We start from the raw sequence: 26903 nt of genomic DNA, 5'->3' as shown, positions 1-26903 counted from the left end.
GTTTGTGGGCTCTGGGAGTCATGCTGTCCTCTTCACAAACTGCTTTAAGTCACTGGTCTGCCAGTGACCAGTGTTCCCTCACAGTGATACTCTGTGAAGGCCATGGAGGGGGGAGGGGGGAGGGGAGGCTGGTGGGAGGAAAGATGAAGCAGAAGGGAGGGAAATGGAGGAGACGGGTGTAGAGCATGTTGAAGTTAGAGAGAGAGAGTGCAGCGGAGGGAGGGAGGGCTGTAGTAAGGAATGTGGGGGAGAGAAGACTAGTGAGGGCTGCAAGTTTCTCTGTTATCTCTCTCTTTCTCTCTCTTTCTCTCTTTCTGTCTTTCTCTAACTTACTTAAAACATGGACACACAGAAGCACCACCTCCTCTCCTTGACATTGTTCATGCCTCATAGAGCCTGAACTTCAGAAGGTTACTACACACAGCAGAACACTGACTTTTCCTGTGTTTGTGCAGAATTCTGCTTTTCATTAGCCTAGTTTTAGCTTTTGTGGATCTATTTAGTCGCACATATGAGTGTTTATATGTCAAATAAAGGCAGGTATAGAAGAAGCGTAAAGCGAGACGTGAAATATCACTGGGGGCTCAGACTAACCCCGCAGTCTTGTTGAAGATACTGTACGTTTTTAATTGTTTTGACCTTCATGTTGTTTCAGCACTGGCTTGATGTTACAAAAAGCATCAAAAAGCAAGTGAAAAGTAAGTATCATTGTTACTGTCTCGACTCGCGTCTTATCGTGTCCCCGTATATGCATAATTACTTTCTGTATATCAAAACATGCCATATAGTGAACCTCTAAGTTTACAGTTTTGTTTTATTTGTAACAGAGCACTGATTTCTAATGCATCTTTATGAATAACAAAATACTGTTCAGGTGTCTGTGGAATGAATGTGGTGTTTCTGTTTTTTAACCCCGGTGCTTTGGTTGTCACGCAGTTTAAAAAAAAAAGATGGACACCATAACGTTGTTAGATCTGATCATGTTTACTCAGCTGTTGTTTCGATCTGTGTTTTAGTTGGACCACCATACTGCCTTCACATGAGAGTCAAGTTCTACTCCTCAGAACCCAACAACCTGCATGAGGAACTCACCAGGTGAGTCAAAACACACACATGTAGATGTGGGTTGTGTGGAGGTTGATTGGAGGTTGTGTTTTTGTTTTGTAAATCTGTTCATTTTCTACATATTCTGCACTTTAAAGAGATCTTCCTTCTTATACGTTCTGCTGGAAGAAATTCAATTCATTAATTAAATGTTTGACCAATATAAAAATGAAGCGATGCTGCTCTTAAAGGTTTTTTTTTTTTTTTTACAATACTACCTTGATTGTGTATGTAATATGCAGCGCAGGGGTGCTGCGGGGTTAATCCAAAAACACAAGTTCGTTGACTTCTGTGCGCTATGCTATATTTATGGTTGCATCGTGTTCCATAGAAGTCTTGACCAACCATAACAAAGTTTAACAGGTATGTTGTTTTCTTTTCCTTTCAGATACCTATTTGTGTTACAGTTAAAGCAAGACATTCTCAGTGGCAAGTAAGTACATTTTCTGCATTGTGCCTTCACTGACTTCTACCTCTATAAAGTACTGTACACAGAAGTACTTGGCAAGAAAGACAGACAGATTTATGCCGTGACATTAACGCAAACTGGTGGTGGCTTATCAGTTACGTATTTGTCAGTTTGTCAAGTTTTCCCTGCAGATACTTTAAACGCTTTTAAAAGAAGCAAGCTCGATCTGCTCTACCAGATCGTCCCTGAAAAATATTCTCCTGTTTTTATGATATGGAGCCTGTAGCTTTTCCAGCTGACGAAACATGTTTGACTCTGCAGTTGAAGGTACCTGCTCCCACTCCCACCTTTGCTCAACACATTCTGAGTGGGTATCTGACCTGATTGTGCTGCGGTGGATTAAAGTGACACAACGGTAGAGCAGACAAGAACAGATAAGAACCTTTTAAAAGGTGAAAAAAAAAAAAAACACGTGCAATTAACCAGTTTCCAAGCTCCGGCCTAAACTGTCTACTCATTGCTGGCCCAAGTCAAACTTTAAGCGAGACAATATATTTCCTTCATCAGTTGTTAATCCCTTTAAACCTCAAATCACCAGTTGTGTTGGTAGTCATCTCTGTTACTTTGAGAGCTTCCTGAGATTACATGTTGGTCTATGGAATAGAATATCAGAAGTAATTATATGGATTGAAAATATATGTATTCAATTTTTTTCAACAGAAGAGATTTATTCTTTTTCTTTACATTTTTTGTCTGAATGCTACAAGGAAATGTTAGAATAGGCCTTACTAAAGGTCTTATGGAATATTGTGAGTCACTTATAGATTTTTTTTTAAGTGACCGTTGCATGTTTGCATTTTTAGGCTAGAATGTGCGTTTGAAACAGCGGTGGAGTTGGCGTCCTTCTCGCTACAAGGTAAGCACAGCAGATATTCAGGACTCTCTCCATCTCCGTCAGCTGCTAATGTATGTCCATTGGAGATGGACATACATATTTGCAAGGTTCAGATGTGTCTTGGCTGCATAAATATCCAAAGTCATGAGTAGAAAAATGTTTACATGTGCTTGTACCAGTTGATGTGTTGTGAAATTCACAGTCATTAGTCAGTTTTGGGTGGGAAAATCGTATAATTGCATAGCTAGAAGATGTTTAGTTTGCAGTGGCTACATCCTTATTCTAAGAACTGGTTTCTCTTGGTTAGAATACAGTCTAAAACCGTAAGTATTATCACAGTTACACATTTTAGGACTGTACTGACAACCCCGGTTGCATTAGTTTATCCTTGTGTCCCTGTTCTATTAGTGTATTCCTTGATCTTTTTGAACCAGTCATGGCTGTCTTTGTAAATCATCATCAGCTTCCAGTAACACTGCTGGCGACATTGCTGCCATGGTCACCGAGGCACACAGACTCCACTACAATAAGATTGCAAATCAAGAACTGGTGTAGCTTTGGATCATGACAGAAAGAATGAGATTGCAGTGTGGCAGAAGCGGGATTTTCATATTTAGCTTTTAAAAAAAAATATTTAATGACATTTCATCTGTACCTCTGATCGTTATAATTATGTTGTAGTAAAGTAGTATGTTTACAAATGTAACAGCAAGAATATTATTTCCTGCTTACTGGCAATATCAGCCTTATCGAATGTTCAATTAAGCTCAATAGCTGCATACAGTACTTTCAAAAATGACCGCTAGTGAAACAGAAATTAATTGGACTGTTTCTTCCAGCAGCAATGAGCCCATTCACGCCCCGTCAGGCCTTTAATTGTTTAACATTCAGCATTTACCTGCAAGAACAATTGGACCGATTTCAGAAGAACAAAGATTGAGTCACTAGAGATGTTTATGGAATGGGATTGCATGTGCAAACCCTTGGACACGCGCGCACACACACACACACACACACACACACACACACACACACACACACACACACACACACACACACACACACACTGTCAGTGTGGGGTAAATGCCAGCTCATTAGTGTTCTATCCTTTTCGGAGGCCCCCTAATCCAGAACCCTTTCTGTTTTCTCTCATTCCCTCAGTTAAGCTTTCTCCCTTTATCTTCCTTTTTTTTTCTGAATTATGTTGTTGGTCCACTGACATTTACTGGGGAAGGGATATGATAAAATTATCTTTTCTCTCCTCCATATCCTGAGGCTTTGCTCACAGCTGGACTACCTAAACAGTGAAGAGCTCCCGGCAAATCCTAGTTTCTCCTATCTACCCAAACACTGCAAAATGTAATCAGAGCCACAGTCTCTATCCTGTTTTTGTACACCACAGTGCTTATTTGTTTTCTTGCTGTCACCACACTATCTTCATCCTTATCTCGTGAACACATGTGTTTGGGTGTGTTTTATTCCAGATGGAATTTTCTTTTGCTCCATTTTACACCCGATATAATTTGCGACCTTTTGTCCAGTGCGAGATCAGATACTCATCAGTCCCTGACTGGCTACACAATGTTCAGTGTGCTGTGAGGGAGGGTTGTTTTGTTAATTAGGATACCCATTACCTACTGTGATATGAAGCACTCTTCCTGGGGTCCTCTTTCAGGGTTTAGTTTAGGATCTTGGTGAACACTGAAGTATTATGGACACTGAATTACCAACAAATCAAATGTAAATATGTGTGTCTGTTTCTGTGTATTTTTCAGCTGAGCTAGGGGATTGTGACCCATTAGAACACAATCTGGACCTAGTGTCAGAATTTCGCTTCATCCCTCAGCAGACAGAGGATGTGGAGCTGGCTATATATAACGCATGGAAGGAGTGCAGGTAAGCATTTCACTATAACTACACTAATGTACCTATGGGCAGTCAGTTAGACTTAAGGAACACAATAATAAAATGGTCCTGCTGCCATAGATAGAAACTCCGTTGGACTGAATCTGCGACATCATGTAGTCTTTATGTCGTTTAGAGCGTTACAGCTAGTGGCAACGCTCCATTAATATACTTTTCACATCTTTATTTGTCATTTTTTTGGCTTGAAGCTTTTTGATTTATTTATTTCTGTTTTGTGTTTCCTCCCATTTTCTCCTCACCTTTTTCAGAGGTCAGACACCAGCCCAAGCTGAGATTAACTACCTGAATAAAGCCAAGTGGTTAGAAATGTATGGCGTGGACATGCATATGGTCAAGGTAAGTGACACACTCTTTCTTAGTATGTACTGTATAACCTGAATCTACTTGTTTCACATATGTGCAGTTACACATACATAGAGTTGGACATTGATAGCATACTTTGGATTTTAAAAGAAGTGTTCTTGATGAAAGACAGAAAGTTTAAGGAATGCACATAAGAGCATCAGTATATGATGGGGTCATAAGGGTCTCTTTTGATGTGTCTTCTTTTTTTCTTCTCTTTTCCTGTCTTTTTATCCATTTCTACCCTGCAGGCAAGAGATGGTAATGAATACAGTCTGGGTTTGACACCTACTGGAGTTCTGGTGTTTGAAGGAGAAACCAAGATTGGGCTGTTCTTCTGGTATGTTTGGTTTAATGCTTTCTAGAAAGAAGTTTTTACTTTTAATCATTCCTTTGTTTTTGTATGTTCTTATGTGGTGGGTTTAACTCTGTGTATATGTTGCCTTTTTTGTTTTTACTTTTCTAGGCCCAAAATCACTCGTCTTGATTTTAAGAAGAGCAAACTAACACTTGTGGTAGAGGAGGATGATGAGCAGGTAAACATGAGCACACACGCACACACACACTCAGATACTCTCTACATTTAGTACACACAATTTATAATAAATGTACTTTCCACACTTTGCTCTTGTTACAAACAGGGTCATAAAAAATAATATTGCTCCAACATTTGCAGACCATGCCAGTTGTTCTTTTATCCCATAAAAGAAAACATACAGACATACGGTGCTTACTTTGTTTCTTAATAAAAGGACCTTTACTCCAAAAGCTTTTGTTTGAAGTAGTGCCTGAGCCCCAAAAGAGGTTAGTTCCAAATCTAAATGAAACAATCATAATACTCAGAGGCTTGTGTGCATGAGAGAGAATAAGAGTCTGTTTATGTCCTTTCTGGGGGTCTTTGAGTGAGGTTAATAAAGAAGCCTGCCCCCTCTGGTATTTCTGGTATGCAACATTCTCTCCTACACACACACACACACACACACACACACACACACACACACACACACACACACACACACACACACACACACACACACAGAGTCTTTGCCTCCCAAGTCTGTCCTCAGTCTGTATACTGTTTGCTTGTTTTGACACTAAAGGAATTTACTGTATAGTCTTAGATTTTCACTTCTCTAACAAGATGATTGTCTGTCACGCACACATCAAGAACCTCAGATGTTAAACCAAAGGAGCGGAAGCTGGCTCTGAATCCTGTCACAGGGTCACGGCACTGGCAAGTGTTGCACATATTTTGGGAGTAAATTGTGTCTGCTCTTTGTAACAGTGGGTGGAGCAAGTGAAACAGTCACGTCTCATAGTCAATCATTGCTAATTTCATTCATTCGTTCATTTTGAATTTCTTTGAACCAGTGGCTAGTTTAAATGGACAGGTTGTCTCTGAGCTTGTGTGTGCTTCTCTCTTTGTAACAATGAACTTGTTACGATCAAAAACCTCGGGTGTTTTTAATTATGCTGCTCTTTTATTTTATTTTTAATCTTGAGATCTTTCCAGCTGGTTCATTGTCAGCATGATATCACAAATGCAAGCATTTCACATTGGCTTTGAATGAGTTGGCTGCCTATCAAAGATTGTCAGTGCTTTTTGGATGTGGTTCTCTGTCCAGATCTTGATTTGTTGGTTTTATTTGCTTAAAGTCTGGGGCTGGTGGGGTTCTGTAGGTCTGATTCATGTGTCTTAGTGCGCTGTGGAATACAAGTAGTACACCTGAAAACAGATGAAAAGGCAGAAACAAAGCAAAGTATCACTGTGACACTGGAATGGCCCCAGTGCAAGTTTTGTCGGGCTGGCTTTCATCTGGGCCTCAAGGAGAAATTGGATTAATGAGGTCTCACCTGGTTGTGCAGCCATTCATTCTTCACATATCAGTCACCTATGAGTAAGAGCTAGTGGAAATAAATAGACTTGGACTCAAAAAATGTCTCATATTCTTCAGGTTGTGTTGAAGTTAAAGAATCCATGAACTCATTTTGTGCTATGGAGTGTATATAAGCATATGCTGTTGTTTTGTTTATCTCGGGCACACATGAGAGTATACACGTGTGCTCACACGCGGTGAGGTGCTAACACATTTAACCCTACTCTACTGATCAACAGTTTGGGGTAATACTCCAAGATATGCTTCAATTTGCCACCACGGTAGAAGAAGACTACAATGTAGTTGACATTATTGTAAACAAAGCTCAATTTAAAACACTCAAAATAGCAGCAATGGAAATGTTTTATGAGGAAAATTCACATAATATGTGTTGTAGACCTCAAGGATAAACACACTGTTTTTTGTGAGTACCGCTAAATGTGAAAATAACTGAAAAAAACTCCAGAGAGCTGCTTGAAAATGCCATAACTCGGTGTGCCATGATTCTCTTCCAACTGGAGAAGCTCACATAAGATTTTCTGATGTTACTGAACTGAGACCGTATCCTCTGCTCTGTATTTTCCAAATCTAACCCCATACCAATCATCCTCAGGGTAAAGAGCAGGAGCACACCTTTGTCTTCAGGATGGACCACCCCAAGGCCTGTAAGCATCTCTGGAAGTGTGCTGTGGAGCACCATGCTTTCTTTAGGCTGAGAGGGCCGGTACACAAGAACTCTGCACGCTCTGGATTCATACGCATGGGATCACGCTTCAGATACAGGTAACGGATGTACAGGCAGGTCAAAGCCTTTGGATATGGTGGCTTTTTGTTGCTCTAGGCTGACGGGTGGTATGCAACGATTGCAATATTTTTCAAATACTTACAACTACTTTGAAGGGTTCAAAGTTCTCTGGATAGCAAAGTCAATAGCATCTGTAAGAACACAGCTTTTTGTTAAGAATTAGTTTTACATTATGTTTCGCCTTGCATCAAAACCTATAGAAATCTGCTGCCACAAAGTTTTTAATGTTTTATTCTGAAATGACATTTAAAACACAATGGAAACAAATCTGATTTCTGAAAAAACAAGTAATCTTCTTTATTATTACACTTAAGTGACCACGGATGACTACTTATTTCCCCAAGAAGCATAACCATCATAATAGTGAAAAGAGACTTTCTGTTGAGCTGTATCAGATAAACGGATATTGTCAACATGAACACGTTGTGTCCAGAGTGTTGTGGACTGCACATGCTGACTTTAAGCTGCTGGAGAAGTACAGTTTGTGTGAGGAATACTTTCAGATGGGCTTGTTTAAAAGTAGACATTGGGGGGGATGGGAGACTGCTGATGAGTATAGTGCTACATATTTAAGGAGCCATGTGTTTGTTTCTTTGTTTGAGTGTACCAACAAGATAATCCTAGTTTGACGTACAGTGCTGCATCACTTTTCGTATATACAAAAAGCCCCACGTGTACACACAGATACTTGCAGTGGTACGAGACAGACTCTGAGTCAACATACTGCAGTGGCCAGCTAGTTCCCTTCTGTGTGTTTAAACATTACCCAGTTGGATAAGCATTGGCAGTAATGTTGATTTAACACAGGGGTTGCAGGGGTTTGTTGTTAATAGAAGGTTATCGCCTGGATGGGTCCAGAGTTGAACAGGGGTCATTGCTGTGCCTGTTATTTTTGTGACAATAAGATTCACCGCAAAATTATCAAGAGTTCTTTTAGATTTAATAGTTTTGTGGGGAACAAATAGTTCTTGCAAAGTGTAAAAGAAATGTTTGTGTTTCTATGACCAGTGGAAAGACGGAGTATCAAACAACCAAGGCCAATAAAGCACGGCGGTCGACCTCCTTCGAGAGGAGACCCAGTCGACGTTACTCCAGAAGAACCATGCAGAACAGAGGTGAGGACAACAATCCCAGAGTCACACCTGAGCATAGCACAAGGAAACATACGGCCAATATTTAAACATATACGTTACACTCTATATCAACACCTAAAATACACAATTAACAAATATACACGCAAAAACACATGAAAAAAATAGTATAGACGCATACTATGACACATTCATCTTGTATGTAAATATCTTAAAGTGGGTCCAGAAAGTCAGTGGTGTAACCTCCTGCGTTTTTGCATGCTTTATTGTGTTGTAGATTTACCTTTTAAATGCATATATTTCCTCACCATAACTGGGAAGGACAAAATGGATCCGTTTTTAGAATTTGCATTGATTGAAAATCACAGCCTGAAATTGCAGGTACTTCAAATATCCTTAAGATAATCACTTCATCATTATTGCTCATGAAACAAAAGTGGCAATTTTATCTACTTGAAACTAACAGCACCAAACTCTAAAGTGTGCAAAGAGTAAAAGGGTCTAAATATGATCTGAATTTAAACATGTTTAAATGTATGTTTATATCTGGTGTTAATACACTTTGTTCTTTGTGTATTTACAGGACCATTCCACCACCAGGAGTGAGTATACTCGTGATTGTGCCATTTCCTGTTCGAGTGACTTTATCTATCCATGTTGTTTAGCTTTAATCTTCTAACCACTACATGTTGTTCAGTTTTAATGTTTGGATGACTTCATCTATGTTAATTTATTTATGTAGAAATTGTGTCTCGTATATGGATTGTCATAGAACAGCTGCTGTGTGACTGTGACTAAGAACAATATGGAGGCTTGCATTTATCTACAATTAGCAAGAACTGTTTCTTCATGTGCTTTAACTCGCACACACACTGTTTCACGGACTTTACTCATGACCATAATCTTGATACAAAGCCTTTTGTCTCAGGGCTATGTGTGAGGCCTCCGGCATGATGTCACTCATAGCTTAAAGCTGAGTCTAAGTATTTATATGATGAATGCGATTTTTCATCAAACCTTATTGGACAGACCTGCACCGTGACAGTGCTGGGTTCTTTCTATGCAACAAAACATTTGCGGTATTAAAAGCCATGTAACATTGCTGGTTTAATTAAATGTGAGGATTTGCAAATTGGGTCATACCAGACTTCAAATTAGAAGAGTGTTAGGAAAAAGTATTGTCATAAATTTAGCCAAATTATACATTTGAATTGCCTTCAAATGAGGTTCATGTGCCATGGCCTGTCATGGCATTATATCAAATTCCCTGTATAATTTGCCACCCCTGGTGGCTGCTCACCCAAATTTACATGAGAATCGTTCCCTGAGAACAGCTGGTAAGACTTGGAGTGGTTTATTTTTTTTGTTTTCTTGGGTGTCGGCTGACACGGAGAATTAATTAAGTTACAGTGTAAATCTTAATACACTATTAACAATGCTCAAGAAGTGTTGTGCTGTTTGTTCCTTAAATAAGATCTCCGTTTCTTCCTTTTCTCAGGGCTCACTCCTCAGGCAATGGAGTCAGCTCCAGCAAAGACAACAAGGTGAGGAGCAAACCTGCTTTGCATTTTAAATCCCCCTTTTATCCAGGTAAACAAACCAGAGCGGTGCAGCAGACTCAGCCCAACAGTTTTAGATGTTATTACATAGAAGACAAATTCATTAGTGTGACAGTTTGCTAATGTAACACGGCTTAGAATAAAAGTTTACTTTGACTTTCAGCTTTGTATTTATTTATTTATTTTCTGCTTTCCTTTTCTCTGTCATTTCAATACCTCAGAGTCTCATCCTCTTTTTGGCCCATCTGTGTGAATCTGCCATCCCTAAACGCTTGCTTGTTTACTCTAATTCATATAATTCCTCTCTTTCTGTCCTGCTACAGGTCACTCCCAGTAGAGGTGCCTGGTCTGGCATGCCTTTGGTCAGCCCGGTAGCCGCTGCTGCCTGTGCACCAATGGAAATCGAGGCTCTGCCCAGGAGTCCTGGAGGAGAAAAAAGGAGGTTAGTACCTGGGTAATTTGAGTTTTCTGCCAGATTCCTTTGAACATCTGTCTATATATATTTTTTATTTTTTTCCCCTTAATAGTTGAAATGGTCTCCAGCCACCTGTGACCTTGCTAGGTATTTTAGAAAATGGAAAATCCATTTTTTAAGTGAATTGGCAATTCGTTTTTTTAGTACGCCAGTGGCAGTTTACAACTGCTCAGCGTTTACTAATGATGAGGAAAACAAAACCAGATTAGGAAAGGTAGGGGTGGGCTGACTGATCCTTGCTTGCCGCTGAAAGAAGCAAGGTGTGTTTTTCATGATCTAGTACCATGTGAGTGGCTTAGCAAGGCTCATCCACTGACTGTCTTGTTGTGACCAGGGGAAGAAGGAAAGAAGGAAGGACAGAGGCAGAGAGAGTATATTTGTGTGCTTTTAAGAAAGAAAAAAATAAAATCTGTGCCTGCATTACTTTTAATGCTTGGCTGCTATATTGCCATATTTTCAGGTTCCTGCTCTGTGTAAACAATGTGCATGATATATTATACAGGTTGTGTACTTGTAATGTGTGTGTAAAGGTGCTCTCTGACACGTGGTTTTCCAAAAGAGGTACTTACTTTTGATTGTGTGTGTCTTAGTGAAGTGCAGCACATATCAGATGACTGTAATGCAACGGTTCAGTATTGAGCCAGGTGGAAAATTCAAAATCAAGAAAGTTGGACTGCAGGTAGACAATAAAACTGATAGTGGACCATCAACAGACACAGTCAGTAGGCCTTTGGTAGTTCATATTGATACAGACAGGATTTTTCCCGCCTTAAATGTAACATCCAAAAGCTGTCCGAGCACATGTTTCCTCTGTTCTGCTGTCGTTTTTCCCTCTCGGAGTCGTTGCCATTGAGCAAAGCAATGGATCCGTTATTTGTTGATGGATTGCCATTTGTTGTTATTGTCATGTGTTGTGTGAAGCTCATGTGTGTGTTGCTGAAAATCAAATGTGCCCAATGCGCACAAAAATGTATGCAACCCTCCTGTGTTATAAACCTACAATGTTCCCTTGTGTGTTCCAGTATTAACATGTACTGAGGACACATTGGTCTTGTCTGGAGGCAGGCCCGGTAGGTACAATCAAAAACTGAATCGCTTTGGCTTTAACCAATCAACCACTGCGCAGTGGCTGGCTTTATGATTTGGGCTTTGGAAACAGGGTTTTCTTGCAGTGGACAGACAGCATTTCGCTGTGATTTTCTGTTTGTCCACCTTTGATCAGCATGAAATGCCAAACTAATTGGTGCAGGAACTTGTGTTGTGATCTGGGATGCGGTGTGGGGATCTTCACATTTGGTCGCACAAATCAGTGATATGATATGATTTGAGCTTTGGGTCTGCTCTGTTCAAGACTTTGGCGCCTTCTAGTGTGTAGCTGTCTTTACTTTGAGACGTCTAATGCCGCTCTGCGCATCTAGTGAATCAGCTCCTCCTCATTAATTCCTTAATTTGGAGTTATATGCTCTTCAAGATATGGTGACAATATTTTGAGGATGAATGGAAGTTTGTCAATGAGCTTATTACCGACAGCTTATTACATCACCAAAGAAGAATTCAGAGTCGAGTCCTGAGAGTGAGAAATCCTCTCCTTCCTAAGTGTTCCTGTTCCTGACCAGTCTACTTTTGCCTCTGGGAGAAAACGCCTCACTCAGATTTACAGCTTAGGCTGATCCTATTTCTCCTAAAGTAAATTGCTGGTCAGTTGTAATAAGAGGATTGACTGTTATTTCTCTGCAGCATTGGCAATTTATTACCATTAAAGGATCATTCTGGTTTATTTCAACCTGGTGTGTTTCCCCAGTAATGAAGCAATTGTGGCTGAGTGGGTCATGCTAACTTTCCACATGAGAGTTTTGTATGTTAGGGCAAACAAGCACAAACTCCCTCCAGCTTTCAGAAAATCCTTGATTTTAGCATTAATCTCTTCAGATGTTTGTAAAAACAGGTAATTGCTGTGTGGACTATTTTGCTGCAGGAAGGTTGCACTTTTTGCCCCAATATACACCAATTTGTTGTTTGACTCCTTATTTCCCAGAAACTCTAAGCGAACAACGAAAGTGTGCGCAAAGTTAACGTGACTCTTTGAGGCACGATAGTCGCATTAATGGATAATACGCCAGGATGAAATGAACTAGAATTACCCTGCAAATGAGGACGCTAAGGCACGACCTTGGAGAAGGCCAATTCATAGACCTCGTACACTAAGTATGCTGCGTCCCCCTCTTTAAAGCTTTGTTGTTGTTCGGTGAACTCGGATGACTGCAAATAAACGCAATTCAGATGTATTTCTGGATAATAATTTTTTTTTTAATGTCCTTTTAAAAGATATTTCTCAGTTAATGCCGATTATTCATTCGATTTTTAGAAATTACAACTTGGCAAATATTAATGGGAATATTTCTTAATTTTTTTAAATGTCACTTTGAAATCATGTTTTCAGCAATGACCGTGTAGTTTTTGTAATTTAAGTGTGTTAAATCAAGAATAATTTGACCAGTGTTGCTATTATGAGAAAACACAGTACGTGCACGCCCACATTATTTTCTGAGCATAATGCAGTTCTCTAAAGGCAATTCTATTAAGCCTCCAGAAACTTCTTCAATTTTAAAAGAAATGCTTCACTACCACTAAAATAAGTAAAAAAAGAAATAAAAAATGTCCTCTGTATTTTATAAGCACAAGAAGTTATGCTGAAATGACGTCCGAGTTCCTCTTTGTGCCATCAACACTCGCCGTGGCAACAGTTTACAACTGACTCAGTGGACGTGAGGAGGATGCTTTGAAAGTGACGTTATGCTACTAACGATTTAAACTAATTCCCGGAGCTCTTTCCTTTCTCCTTCCTTGCCTCTCTCCTTTGCTTCAAATACGATGTCACCGTTGATTTTTGCATGGAGCACTACAACCCTCAGCTGGTCGCCTGATAACATGAGCAGTCATTCTCAAAGGAGGATTTTTATTTTTTTAGGCCTCTTGCACATACATGTTAATCTGTAATAGGCTACTTTGATGCTGACAATATAGTCCAGTTGTAAGGCATATAGCTCACTGCTAGATTAATCCCAAATGTAGTCTAAATCAGGGATAAAAGCTTTGTGAAAGTGAACTACATTTTTCAAAACAATTACCAAGAATGTTTTTTTTCTTCTTCTTCTTTTCAGATGTGTGCAATGGCATCAAACTATTCTTACTGAAATTAAATGTCAACAAACACTAATTCAACAATTTGCAATTTTGGTGAATTCTTAAAAATATCACATGGAAGAACTTAAAATGTCATGTTTTCAACAATGTCTGTATATTTCTCTTTTTCCTATTTATGCAACAGTCTAAAACAAATGTCATGTCTATAGCCTGTACGGGAAAATATAAGGTCAGTGGAAGTTCATCTGCTGACCATCCAGTCATCAGCCATCAAGTTGGTTATTGTTTGACAGTTGCAATGGGGAACTGAATGCTCCCTTGCCTTCAAAACTCCCAGTAGAGCTGTCATGAATAAAAGCTTCTTACTCAGGGCCTCCAGCACTGAATACATAAACACCATAAACACAGCTTTGACATAAGCCGTCCAACATCAGCCACTGGAGGTGCAAAGCCAGGTCACTGACGCTCCAGAGACATCCCAGTCTACTTCACTTAACTCAAGTGTCCATGTGACAACACGTGTCACCCCACACTTGAATGCACACTCGTATACAGTGCAGCAGAAGCAATGTGCTACAAGCTGCATGGCTTGTTCGGTATCCTGACACTTGCTGGGCTTATCACGACCATGCACGCCCTGGTTATTTATTCATGTTGTTTTGAGTCCATTAAAATGACTATTTTTGTATAGTTCAAGATGAACAGATGACGTCCCATGGCAAAGTGAAATGGAGCTCTTAACATTGACACAATTGTAGAAAATCCTTAGGAAATCTGTTTCTCATTCAGGGACCAAGTTGAACTGTACGTCAAGCCATGTGCAAGGAATTAAAACTACTCACACTCATGTTATCAGCTTCCTGCTGCCTCAAATTCTCAAAGTCTGCCGAGTCCTGCTCCTCTCTTCTTTCCCTGCATCTCATTATTCACATGTTAAACAAGCTACTTTTCTCTGTGATCAATCTTTCCCTCTCAGTCATTTGAATGCAGTCCCCATCTCTTCTTTTTCATTTTTATTCAGTGCTTTTCATTCTTCTCCTCCTTCCCGTTTTGTTTTTAATTTACCTCAACTCTCACTCACTCCCTTCCCTTTTTTTTTTTTTTTTTTACTTCCACCACTTGTTTGTCATCTTCCCCATGTCCTTCTCCTGTTCCTCCTCCCTGTTCTCCTCAGGTCTCCTCCTCCCTCCATCCTCCCTGCTCATATATCATCAAAGCTCCCCACAAGGAGTTCCTACCAGATCCGACCAACTGACAGCAGTCTCACCTTCTGTACTGGCATGAATTGGTCAGCATACTAATAAATGGAAACGGTTCAGGTCCGAGGTGATTCGCCCTTGAAAAAAATTCTTGCATTTTGTGGTAGTGACACACTTGGTGTGAATGTACATATGCCTTGTTAAGTAAAACATTCCTCAGAGTGTTGCTTATTCAGTCTAACAGCACTGCATGGACTGACATTTCTCCAAGCTTGCCATTACACTGCCTTTTAAAATGTCTTTTATTGTGATTATTTTTTTTAATTGAGTGAGAAAGGGTCAGAGTACAATACATTACATATTACATAATCTTCATTTCTTCAAATTTTATGATTTAACCCTGTTTAGGTGATTATTAACACTTGTCATCACAGTTAACATCATGGCCACACCCACACAAACACACATACCTATCATTTTCTCTCACACACACACACACACACACACCAAACTTAATATCTCAGTCCTTATTTTTATAGCATGACCGTTTTGAAAAGTCACCCTTCCATTGCTTCGTTCCCTGTCTTTCCCATTTTTTTTTTCTTTATCCACTTTTGTTCCTTCTCTTCTTCCGCCTTGTTTTTTTTTTTTTTCTGACCTTCACTCCAAACCTCATGGTGAAACTGGCTAGCTGGGGTAAGATGGTATCAGTGTGAGGCTTAGGAATTCAATTTCACTCTCTACTCTGCAAGGAAATAATAGGTCACATAGTTCCTGGAGGGTTTAGGCAAGTCCTGCTCTGCTCCTTATTTTCCATCTCTAAAATTAATTTCCTGTTTTTATAATATTTTAAACACTATTGCTATATTAAATAGTTTGAACTCCATCACATGATTTTTATGAATGAAAGAATGATTTATTCATTATGTATTTAATCTGTTTTTACATTTCATGGATCCGCAGCTCTGTTTTAAAAGGGAGTTGGATAAGAGGGTTGATATCTTTCTCATCTGTGGACAAATTTGTTTAAGAGGTTTTTAGGTTTAGCTGAGCACAAAAAAAAAAATGGAAGCCAGGGGAAAAGCTACTGTAGCTTCCTCTGTCAAAGGTGCATTCCAAAAACTCTAAATCTGTTAAATAGCCACATTTTCTTCTTCAAAGCATTTTAGAAATGCTGAAAGGTGCATATTTGTCTGCTGGTGGAAGTTAACAGCTTGTCCCTGCTTCCTGTGTTAACCTTGTCTAAACATATTCTGGATGAAATTGATACTGCCTTCGCATCCAACTTCTAACAAGAAATCGAACAAGAATAATGCATCAAAATGTTCAAAACTGAATCAAAATTAAATGCTAATTGTTTTTAACAGACTGCAATTGTTTGTTTTATGAACACCGCTATAGTGGTGCAGGCACAGCGAAGAGGGCTATTATGCTATAATGATAAATATGAAGAGTAGAAGTTGATATCCACTAAATCGTCGCCTATACCTCCGCTGCACCAGTGTAACTGTTTATTGTGCACAACTCAACCAATGAAGATGATTGCTTTATATTATTGCTTAGTTAAATGTTTACAAAATAAGTGTGACCAAAGGATGTATATTTGTCTAAACTGTATGTTCTAAATCATTTTAGAGAATAAACACAGGAATGATACAGAAGAGAATACAGCATTATGTAATGTCCTTTATGTGTGTTGGATACCTTCGTTACTTTTATTACGCTATGCTATTTATACACTGTTATTAATGGGTTCTGGGCTCTTCTTTTCTTTTTACATTTTTATTACATTCAGGTTGTATTTTGGTTTTTGAACATGACCTGATTATGATTTATAACTCATAGCCAACATGCATGAGGAATTCAATAAGACTGCACAGTACCAAATTGCTATTTACTATTTGCTTGGCTGGAGACTGTAAAATCTTGGTATGCATATCTGCTTTTTCCCTTCCTGGTTTATGATCTGTCTTGATTTTCCTTCTTGCATTACTTAACGTGTGGGAGTGTTTATATACATTTGATTTGCGGGTCCTGTGGCAAAGCATTGAGCTTTTCTTCACATCCTTTAACTCCTGTTCCCTCCAGGCAGTGTACAGTAATATATGCTCTTCATGTTTTACTGTGTCTTCAGGCTACAGAAATATCACATAATTTACCAGGCTGCTGGAAGAGCTTCAACAAATATCAACGAATTAAATGTTTTGCTAAATGCCCCTTTAATTCTTTGAATATTACACAACATTGTTTCACAGAAAACGTATTGCAAGCTTTGAGTGTTCGTTTTCACAGGCTGAATAGGAATCTTTCTTTACATCTTGAAAAGACAATTGTTTCATGGCATTTTGGGCTTTTTTTGTTTGGACACAGTCTCATTTCTTTCCTTTTCAAGTTGTAAAGTATAATACTAATTAGTTTTCATTCTAAATGCAGTGATTCTACTCATAGGACCATATGGGACATTTTTCAAAGCTAGCGGAGCACCAATACATATATCATCAAAGTTTACTTTGGCGGGCATTAGTTGATTTTTCTATTTTTTAAATAGATTATGTTCCTCTTTTAAATATATTTTTACCAGTACAGTTTTGACATCATTATTTTCTGTTGTCTTTGTTTTTATTCGTAATATTAAAATTTTGTCTTTCGGGTATTATCAGTTTTTTGGGGCATATTCGTATGTTATTCTAAAAGCTCTATCGACAAATCACCATGGGTCAGTTTTACCATCATTGCAGAGTCCATTCATATCTTGTGGATGACGCAGGTAAGCTGTATAATCCTGAATCTTTTTGTTGCAGCTTTGGTTCAAAATTTTCGATGTTTATGCGTTATATTTGAGTGCGTGTAGTATTTGTTGTTCACTCCTTTATCTTAATCTGCCAAATCTTTCACATATTCTTTCTTTTTTTTCTGCCCTCTTCCCTCCACTCTCTCTGTCTCCAGCTTGCCCATGGTTGCTGACCTGATGGAGACTTGCATTGATGACGTCCTCAGGGCTCCCGTTGTTCCCGCAGCAACAGCTCCAGAGGAGGTTGGACCAATCAATGCCTACGCCACTGCTGGTGTCACTGCGGAAGATCCACTCAGTCTCGCTGGTGAGGCGACTGCAACCATACCCCAAACTGCATTCTGTGGGAACATGAAAATTATACAGGAAACTTTGTTGTCAGACTCAGAAATGACCAGATATGTAGAAATTAGTCTTCATAAAAAAATAAAAAAAAATAAAGAAAAGCTGCTGTAATCCATAGTAAATAGGTATTTGCAGGATAATATCATGATAGTGTGTCGGACTCATTGTCACCAACAACTCCCACCCTCTCCCCTTTTCACATTTTATACATTCACACTGCGTCTGCCCACATTTGTCTTCTAATTCCAGCAGTTGTTGTACTTTAATTATTATTATGAATTATTCATAAAAAACCCAGAGCTTATTATATAGTTGATGTTGTAAATGATAGGTAAATAAAAGAGCCTTATCAAGTATAATGAGATTTAATAAATGTTACTTAGAATTTGATTATAATAGTTTAAAAAAAAAAAAAAAAGCTTTTCAATGTACATAAACTTAAAGATTATGGTACCGGTTAATGTGTGTGTGTGTGTTTCAATTTTTGTTTGTGTCTCTTCAGAAGCAGCAGCTCGTCTGAAGCAACTGGAGTTGGAGAGCAGTCCGCTTCTCGCCAGTCCAAGAAATAACGTCAATGTCAATATGGCCATGAACAATCAGGTGAATGATCATTTATACGATATTGCCTTTTTGATAAAAAAAAAATAAAAAAAATAAAAAAAACCTGTAACACTTATTTATAGTTCTAAGCCAAGCCAGCATAGACAAAGTTGGAGAAATAGTAGCAAGTGTGGCGTAGCTTTACGTCGGGTTTGTTACATAAACATCTGACATGGTCCTGCTCCAACAGGAGGATGTGGTGAAGCTCACAGAGAAGTGTGGCCTGAACAGTACAGGCGGTAGTCCTGTTGTCACTCCACTGCGCGCCCCAGAGGATCTGAAGAGTAACATCCTGAAAGCTCAAGCCGAGGCTGCTGCCTTCAAGGTGCGAAAGAGACTCCATAAAACTGGACAAAAAGGGAAAGAAATAGGAGGACAGAGACCTTTTGATAATACAGTTACAGAACTCAAGTCTTCATATTTATAACTTAGTTATTTTTGCAGTGATTTGACCATTTAGATTCTATAGTGCATTGCATTGTACAGTGATTCTAATTTGAAAAACAAAGTCTCATCAGCTGCTTCAATTTATTTGTAACTAATCACTGCTAGCAATTCTCCCGTATAACCAGATGTTTCAGATGAATATGAAAAGGCATAGTGACATAACCCAGACTGTTTTCAGTGATATTAATCTTCCCAGATAGTCAGTATGCAAATGTAGTGGGTGAACAGTGTAACTCTACCAAAGCTTTTTTTTTGTATTTCAACCAACAGGTTGCTCTGTAGTTTTTGACCATGTTGCTTTTGACTTCACTTTTGTCAAGCTTTCAGTTCTTTTGCCAGCACTGAAAAACTTTTACCAAGATCACTCTTAGTGTTGGTTAGTCTGAATTGTTTATATGTAAGAAAATATAGTGCATTCTGCCGTAAGTTTCTCCTATGATGAACAAACTGTATGAAACTTAAGCTTTTGGTCAGGACTTTTAACACTCATTCAGTTTTGCATCTAAGAATTTGAGCTTATGTCGGCATGTCACAACAGAACTTAATCATCGCTGCTAAAGTATATCAGAAATGTGGAATGTCTCATAGTTGTGAACTTGTTGTTATCCTGCTGTCCAGTGGACTTGATATTCAGATTTGTAACAGCTCCTCACCACCAGTACATACATTTATGTACGTTTGTTTTCCTCTCTGCAGGGGCCTTTGGAGGAACATGTTGTGATGGTGGGAGATAAAAACTGTAACTTGCAAGATGCTTCTGCCAGGTAAGAAAACACTCCCCCCCCCCCCCCCCCCTCAAAGTTCACTCATCTGCAGGCACAGAAATATAATATTAAAAAAATGTGATATTTATTAAACTAAGCTTTAGAGTAAGATTATATGAAAATATTGAATTTTTTTTCTGTTGAGGTTCTAAGATTTTTTTTTTAGCCACTCATGTTAATAATTATGCAGGATCATACTGCATTTTTACAGTAAGTGTAGAGCACATATTAAGGAGAAAAGCCATTGTGACTTGAGCTTCATTGTCTTGAAATTTGGCCCTCCCTTCTTCATCTTCCTGAGTCATGCCAACTGTCGGTGTATTGTCTCGGCCAATCACTGCGCTCCCTGCTGCTCGAGCTGATTGAACTCTTGAATATTCATGAGGATCGTTAGCATCGCTCACTACATTACATCACCCACAGCTTGTCTTTGCAAGCAAGGCTCCACAGACTTGACAAGCAAGTCATTGACCCTGACTCCTATCAGAGAATAAACAACATTCGATTTGGCTAATTCTGTTGTTAAAGATTTTAGTTAAAGTTGTCCTTTTGCATGTTCTCAAGATATTTAAAAAGACAAAAGGATTTACAGATTTTGTCTATATTAAAAATGTATCAGTTGATCATAAAACTTGATAAAAGAATCTTTTTTTTTTTTTTTTTTTTTTTTTTTTTTTTTTTTTTTTTTTTTACAAGATTGTAGTACAGCTTCAAGCAAGACAGAGTATTCGATACTATGGTTTACTACTGGTGCAGAAATGTGCATTATGTAAACACAACATCAAAAACACTAACAGAAATCTGATCTGTCTGTCTGCCAGGTTGAAGGTGCGTACTGGGCGAATGGGCAGTAACTCATCTCTCTCTGTTGGCAGCCGACCGGACATCCAAGACTCCTGGGACCTGCTGAAGCCAGCCTCGCTGCTCTCATCTGCAGGGGCCAGGTCAGTGTGTGTGTGTGTGTGTGTGTGTGTGTGTGTGTGTTTATGCATTAAATGCTGTTGTGCGCAGTTTTTACTCATAAGTACACTTTGTATTTCGATTTTTCTGCCAGATAAATCCTGTATGTATTGATTATTCACAGTGTACTCTTATGTGCTCATGCAGATTCCTAATTCTTCTAAAGAGGACTGATACACACATACTAGATCTCTTTTTTTTTCTTCTTCCTTTTATCTGATTTTGTGTCCAGTGATGAATGTAATGAAAATTGTCACTGACATTTTACTTTTTTTTTTAAACAGCATGTGTCATCATAAATATTTTTTTATAGTTGTATAAATTATCAATTACTGTTCTGTCTCAATTTAAGATGAATAAGATTTAGGTAGTTTAGATTGCCCATAGTTTAAAACTGACCTTTTACAATGATGACATCAATTAACCTACTTGGGACCATCAGAAAGTAGAACCAGGCTTTGACCCTTTACATCTTAGAAACAAATTAATAAGGGAGGATAGAAAATAGTTCAAAGGGTGTGAAGATGTGGTTTAGATGATTAAAACATTTCTGTAGCATTAACCTTACTGGACAACTTAATATTAACAGCCATAAAGGCCTGAATTCCCCTTATAGAACATAAAATATTAATAATAGAGGTCACACTGATCCTCCGGAGACAGAGTTGTTGTAGTCTTTGCTGACATCTGTTGGTGTGTTTGAGTAGTGTGTGTGTGTTTGAGTAGTGTGTGTATGTGTTTGAGTAGTGTGTGTGTGTGTTTGAGTAGTGTGTGTGTGTGTGCTCGCTCGCTCTTGCGGTTCTTGATGTATTAGGTCACATGACGTAACTTCTGCCTGGATACTGCTGGCGTCTCTGCTCACGAAGCATTTTCAGTTAGAATGACACTAAAAAACAGACACAGATGTTTGACCAGACAATTCACAAATGCTGTTCGGCTCGAGGCTCATTGATGCAGTCACTGCTTCCACCATTCAGGCTACTGTTCTTCTGCAGTCTGGAGAATGAACAGTTTGGGGGTTTTTTTAACTGAAAAAAAAAAAATCTGTTAGTTTGGTAGTCACTCGCAGACCATTAATAAACTTAATGAATTCATTTTTTTGTTGCTGTTAAGTATTTAATACTTTTAAATAGTAGTTAAATAGTGGGGTTTTGGAGTGTTAAGTTGAGCCACATTTCCCAAGACAGTTCCTTGGGCTGAGCGATGGGCTCAGAATTCAACCATTTCTGGCATCATATGACCAAGAAAAATACATGAAATGTGTCAAGTAAATATGTTTATTTTCTTGGTATTTACCACTTCATCTCAAAGATGAGAATCTTAAAATACAGATCAATTAGTGTTTACTCATTTATGCTCTTCTTCCATTCTTCAGTGCTGAGAGGTTAACTGAGGATTTAAGCTCTTCTCTTCCCAAGATGTCCTCTGAACCTGCCAGCGAAGCCTTGGCCCCAAAGGTACTAATTATCTACTGTTCGACACTATTTAATAAGGACTCATTGTTTTGCATTTCTATTGGTTACTATGAAACTAAAAGCCATGAAACTCGTATATAAAGTGTCTACTAGGAGGAGCCTGAAAATGTATATGAATTATAATATTTTTTTATTATTACAATATTTTTTTGCAGCATTGCTTTTAAGTGGTTATTACATCGTGTCACACCACGAGGTCATTGGTATATTTATCTGTCCATCCAGTAATGCACATGTGATATGACCTCCAGAAAAAGAACACACTTTAGTATTTAAGGTGGACTGTAGAAGTTTGGCATCGCAAGAGCAACAATTAAAGGGTATAACTAACGATCTGTCTAATTATGATTTGTGTGGGTTGCAGGTTGGTCTTCTCTTTTATTTATGTTATTTGAACCTGATGTTAGTGAGCAGTTTTTACAGTAGTTACCGAACACAGGAGGTTTATATTGTCCGTACGTTGTGGTAAAGAGTGTTTGCATCATACCGCAGGTTAAAGCAGAGGAGGTTGACCTGCAGAACTCTGGCCTGCTGTCGGACAACCTCATTGACTTCACCGATCCAACTCCCGTGGTAAGTGTAAGCGCGCTATACAGCATAATAGAAGTAGAATTTCTTCTGTGATGTAATTCACTGATTTAAATGCAATGCGACTGCAGCAATAAATCGCTGCAGACCTTACTGTCGTTTCGAGGCGTTTCTGTTTGGGTGGGAATTTTCTCTCGATGGATTTCAAAGAACATTTATGGATATTCAATTTAGCACCGGTAATTAGAGAAAACGATGCAAAGAGTGTGTGCGAGAGAAAGAAAGAAAATGAGCTCAAAATGAACATCTTTTTCATCCTGTACCGTCATGCTGTGCTTCTTCACTGTTGTGTCGGTGTCTGAGGTCCAACAGAAGTTCAGTACGACCTTCGAACTTAGTGTGACTGACAAGAATGTAACAGCAGTTTTCTGACTTGTGTTGTAGCTGCCAGCAGCGCAACAGCCCAAACCTCTCATCACACCTCGCTGGATCATTCCTGCAACGGCTGTGAGTTTACACGTCCTAACTTCTCTCCTGCTCGACTCTCTACATGTCCGTGTGGGGTTGTTGTTTTTTAATCTGTCTTTCTCTGCAGGTTCTTTATAAAAAAAAATAATAATATAGAATGATGATGTTCAGTTAAATGTTTTATTTTTGCGTCACGGCGCAGTATTTTTTCCCGTGGGCACTTGCATAGTTGCTGCACACTTTGGCTGATGTAGCGGCTGTGTAGAAACTGACCTCCTTCCTTCTCTTCCCCCTCCCCCCGTCCTCCCTCTTAACGCAGCCTCCCGGCGTCTTTACTAACGGCCTGCTCGACCTCGACCCCCCCTCTAAGGTCACCCCTCTTCTCCCTGCAGACGGGGCAGCAGCTCTCACCCCAGCACTCCCCCACCTCGCTCACCCACGTAGCACCGTCTCCGCCAGGTAAAGTTCTTTGCAGGTGTACCTCTGCTGGAAGAGATTTGAACCCAAAACATTTGAACGCTTTGTTGAATGCTGAGCAGGGACTTTCCTCCTCCTCCTCGCTTGGCTTGGCTTCTTCATGAGTACATTTTAAATGGCTCAACATCATTTCTGTCTGTGAAACACTGCTGATTACTTTAGTTTACTTTTTTTTTTTTTTAAGTCTGTAAGAGTTCTTGACACGGCACAGCAAAAGCAGTGAAATACAATAAGTCACGACATCTCTTGTATCGCAAATTTGTCGTCGTCTTCATTTTAGGTAGCGAAGAAGCAAACTTGTATAGAATATCTCATAAACACAGAACATAAATGCCAGATTCACAGTCTGCGTCACGGTTATGACTGAGAACATGCGTAAGTAGAGCTTATTATGAAGTTCTGTGCTTTATCTTGTGATGGATATCTATTTGATGGTTTATTTTCTTTATCATAGTTGATTTTCTGTGATTTCTGAGTACAACAATGAAATGCTTTTTTTTTTAAGCAACCTTTTTCAGGACCCGCTTAACTATTCAGTCAACATAAAAGTGTGTTTTAAAGCTTTTACCAGCGAAGTCGTGTCCTCCCCTGAAACAGTAGTTTTGCTGTCTTTCCACAGCACTGTGGGTCAGCCGCCAGCCTCGGAGGATGGAGCCAAACCCCGAGGTCTCTTGACCACTGAGCTCTGATGGAGAAATGAGTAGCCGCCATCACAACATTCATCTTCCTGACTGCTTCACCCCATCCACCCACCCACACACGCAAGCTCACTGGACCAGGTATGCTGAACACTGTGGGGAAAGCAGAAAGGAAGAGGCAGCTTACAAGCACCGCAGCCACAACTCTAGTTTCACCCACACTGACAGATTGAACAAAATGAACCTTAAACAATAGGAAGAATGAGTAAAAAAAAAAAAATATATATATATATATATATATCTTTTTCAAGATCACATGATGTGAAGCTTAGATTTTTATAAAATGGTTAAAACATACATTTAGCTCCAGTATTAACATCTCAAGAGCACCTGAACTTGTGGATTTCCTGTATTGTGCTCCACCGTTTAGTGACCTGACATTTACTTAATCCATCCAGTCAAACAAACCTCTGTCTCCAACAACCAGCACCATCTCCTGGTAGGTGACAAATAATGGTGCAGAGGTCAAGGTGGGGTCAAGTGACCTCATGACACTGAGAGATACATTGCAAAAAAAAAAACACACACTCACACTCTCACTCACACACACACCCTTTTTTTCTTTCTTTTTTTTAATTATGCTGTTTTAACACTGGCAGTTCAAACCACTGAAACTCTGCTATTCTGAGCTTTTCTGTACACTCACATGTAGAGCTGCCGAAGTACACTGGAAGGAGAACTGAAAAGACAAGTCTAAAAAAAAAAAAAGGAAGAGACATTAACTTGATTCTAAGAAACACAGCATGACTCTGAACACGATGAAACGCGTGGATTTGATACAGAACTCTCCTCGTTGAACACTACACACATTTTTTTTTAACCAGCCAATGCTACATGTGAAAGTCTCCTCCTACTGCCACTGGAAATGAAAACTTCACTGGATTATCTTTGCAGCACTGGACCTTAAAATCAGTTTTTGGAATAAATTTAGTTTTTCAACTGATATTTTCATTCTCCTGATTTTACCAAGTTTTATTTGTATTTGTTTCATTTTAAAATCACCGTTAATTTAGAATTTGGGAATTTCGCTCCCAACATCACGAGCAATTGAACACCACAAAAGAAAGGTTTCCATTTTTGGACCCTCTTTGTTCCCCCTTTTGGTACACTCTTATCACACTTTACAATTTCAAGTTTTAACGTTTTAATGTTGTCTTTAAATTTGATTCCATACTTTGTTTTCCACTTGTGATAATTTTTTTTTTTTTTTATACACTTTAATTTTAGCTGTTAAATTGGACGTGTAAACTCCCTAAAGTGAAAGCCGGTCAGTTGCTGTGGTCAAACTGTGATCACTGACCTTGCTCTTAACATGTAGCTAGTGCTCTGCCTTATGTAAATGAATGTATTGAACATTTCTCATCTAAGACTGCTGGAAGATGCCACAGTACGAGCATATCACTTTTACAAACTGTTTCATGTTGAACCCAGAATTTCTAAACTGGAAGAAAACCTGTGAAATATCTTAAAAGCTGATTTTGTACATGTGAGAAGTGAGGCCTACTTGTACACTTTCTGAGTTATTATGTTTATCACACTGAATCTAAAATGGATGAGTCGTAGTCCTCGTGCATTTTTAGAAATCATTTAAAAAAATTGTCATCATTGTGCTCATTAAGTCTGGACCATCGTGTCCGTGTAGCTGTTTTCAGTACAATGATGAAAACAAGGGAAGCTGACTGTTTTACGATTTCTTCTTAGCAGTGACACGTATTTATGCTACTACTCAGTGTAACTGTTCAAAATATTACATGTCCAGAAGTGTTGTAGCGTTCAGTTATAATGTATTGTCAGTATAATGGCGTCAGCTGGCTGTAGATATGAAGTAGACATATATATATTTTTAAAAAAATGACGTTGGCAGTATAGATTCTACACTCTGAGGAGCCTTGACGTGTTTTCTAATTACAAAAGAAGTAGGACAGGTATTACTTATCGGACTGACTTTAAAAACGCAGAGATTGTGACGTCTCAAATGCAATTTTATATAAACTTTTTTTTCCTTTTTTTTTCTGGAATACCTGGTCATGATTCAGTAAAGCTTTGCTACAGTAGGAGTCCGTTGTTTTTCATTCATTTGTACTGTTTGGCTCCTGTTGAAAGGAGGCTATCGGTGATTACTGTTGGATTAATGCAAGACATGATCATCTGATTTACTGCTCTACTGCGGACCAGAAGGGATTTTGTCATTTGGTTTTCAAATATAAATATGAAAATGTAGGTGGTTCGCAGGCACCCACAGCTCGGTTTGTGTTAAATCTAGCAGCCATAAGCCAACTAACTCATTACTGCTGAACTGCTCTAGCTGTAAAAAAAAAAAAAAAAGAGTGCAGTATGTTCCTTATTTGAAGTTACACCAACTGGCTCAGTGTGTTGTATGTTGACCTTCTCACCACTGGATGGCAGCAAAGTACCATTTTTAACCATTCGGTACAGCAGCGCTGTAAAGGTCTTTTTTTATTTACCCTCCTGTACTCTTAAACCTCCAAAACTAGATCTCCACCTTATAGAAGTCATTATACAG

At 38.9% G+C, this 26903-nt stretch overlaps 1 protein-coding gene across 3 annotated transcripts in view; it reads left to right on the top strand.

Annotated features, from left to right (window-relative positions):
• epb41l5 (erythrocyte membrane protein band 4.1 like 5) overlaps window positions 1-26436 on the top strand; it is a 35397-nt gene extending 8961 nt beyond the window's left edge. For 2 of the 3 annotated variants that reach the window (XM_069154759.1, XM_069154758.1), the window contains exons 4-26: window positions 656-698; window positions 1017-1095; window positions 1493-1537; window positions 2377-2429; window positions 4184-4304; window positions 4583-4670; window positions 4928-5016; window positions 5143-5212; window positions 7167-7336; window positions 8367-8473; window positions 9033-9051; window positions 9948-9993; window positions 10332-10450; window positions 17773-17924; window positions 18465-18562; window positions 18753-18887; window positions 19706-19773; window positions 20595-20717; window positions 22109-22190; window positions 22701-22781; window positions 23181-23243; window positions 23524-23663; window positions 24301-26436. In XM_069154759.1, coding sequence (XP_069010860.1) covers window positions 656-698; window positions 1017-1095; window positions 1493-1537; window positions 2377-2429; window positions 4184-4304; window positions 4583-4670; window positions 4928-5016; window positions 5143-5212; window positions 7167-7336; window positions 8367-8473; window positions 9033-9051; window positions 9948-9993; window positions 10332-10450; window positions 17773-17924; window positions 18465-18562; window positions 18753-18887; window positions 19706-19773; window positions 20595-20717; window positions 22109-22190; window positions 22701-22781; window positions 23181-23243; window positions 23524-23663; window positions 24301-24370 — 2061 coding nt within the window. In that variant the 3' untranslated portion in view covers window positions 24371-26436. The remainder of the gene's footprint in view (window positions 1-655; window positions 699-1016; window positions 1096-1492; window positions 1538-2376; window positions 2430-4183; window positions 4305-4582; window positions 4671-4927; window positions 5017-5142; window positions 5213-7166; window positions 7337-8366; window positions 8474-9032; window positions 9052-9947; window positions 9994-10331; window positions 10451-17772; window positions 17925-18464; window positions 18563-18752; window positions 18888-19705; window positions 19774-20594; window positions 20718-22108; window positions 22191-22700; window positions 22782-23180; window positions 23244-23523; window positions 23664-24300) is intronic. The other variant, XM_069154760.1, reaches the window with a different exon arrangement.
• Window positions 26437-26903: the final 467 nt, after the last annotated feature.

Source organism: Embiotoca jacksoni, unplaced genomic scaffold, assembly GCF_022577435.1.
Source record: "Embiotoca jacksoni isolate LCO1_2020_lvr unplaced genomic scaffold, fEmbJac1.0.p SCAF_2, whole genome shotgun sequence".
NCBI classification, from domain to species: Eukaryota; Metazoa; Chordata; class Actinopteri; family Embiotocidae; genus Embiotoca; species Embiotoca jacksoni.
This window is presented reverse-complemented; position numbering and strand designations above follow the sequence as displayed.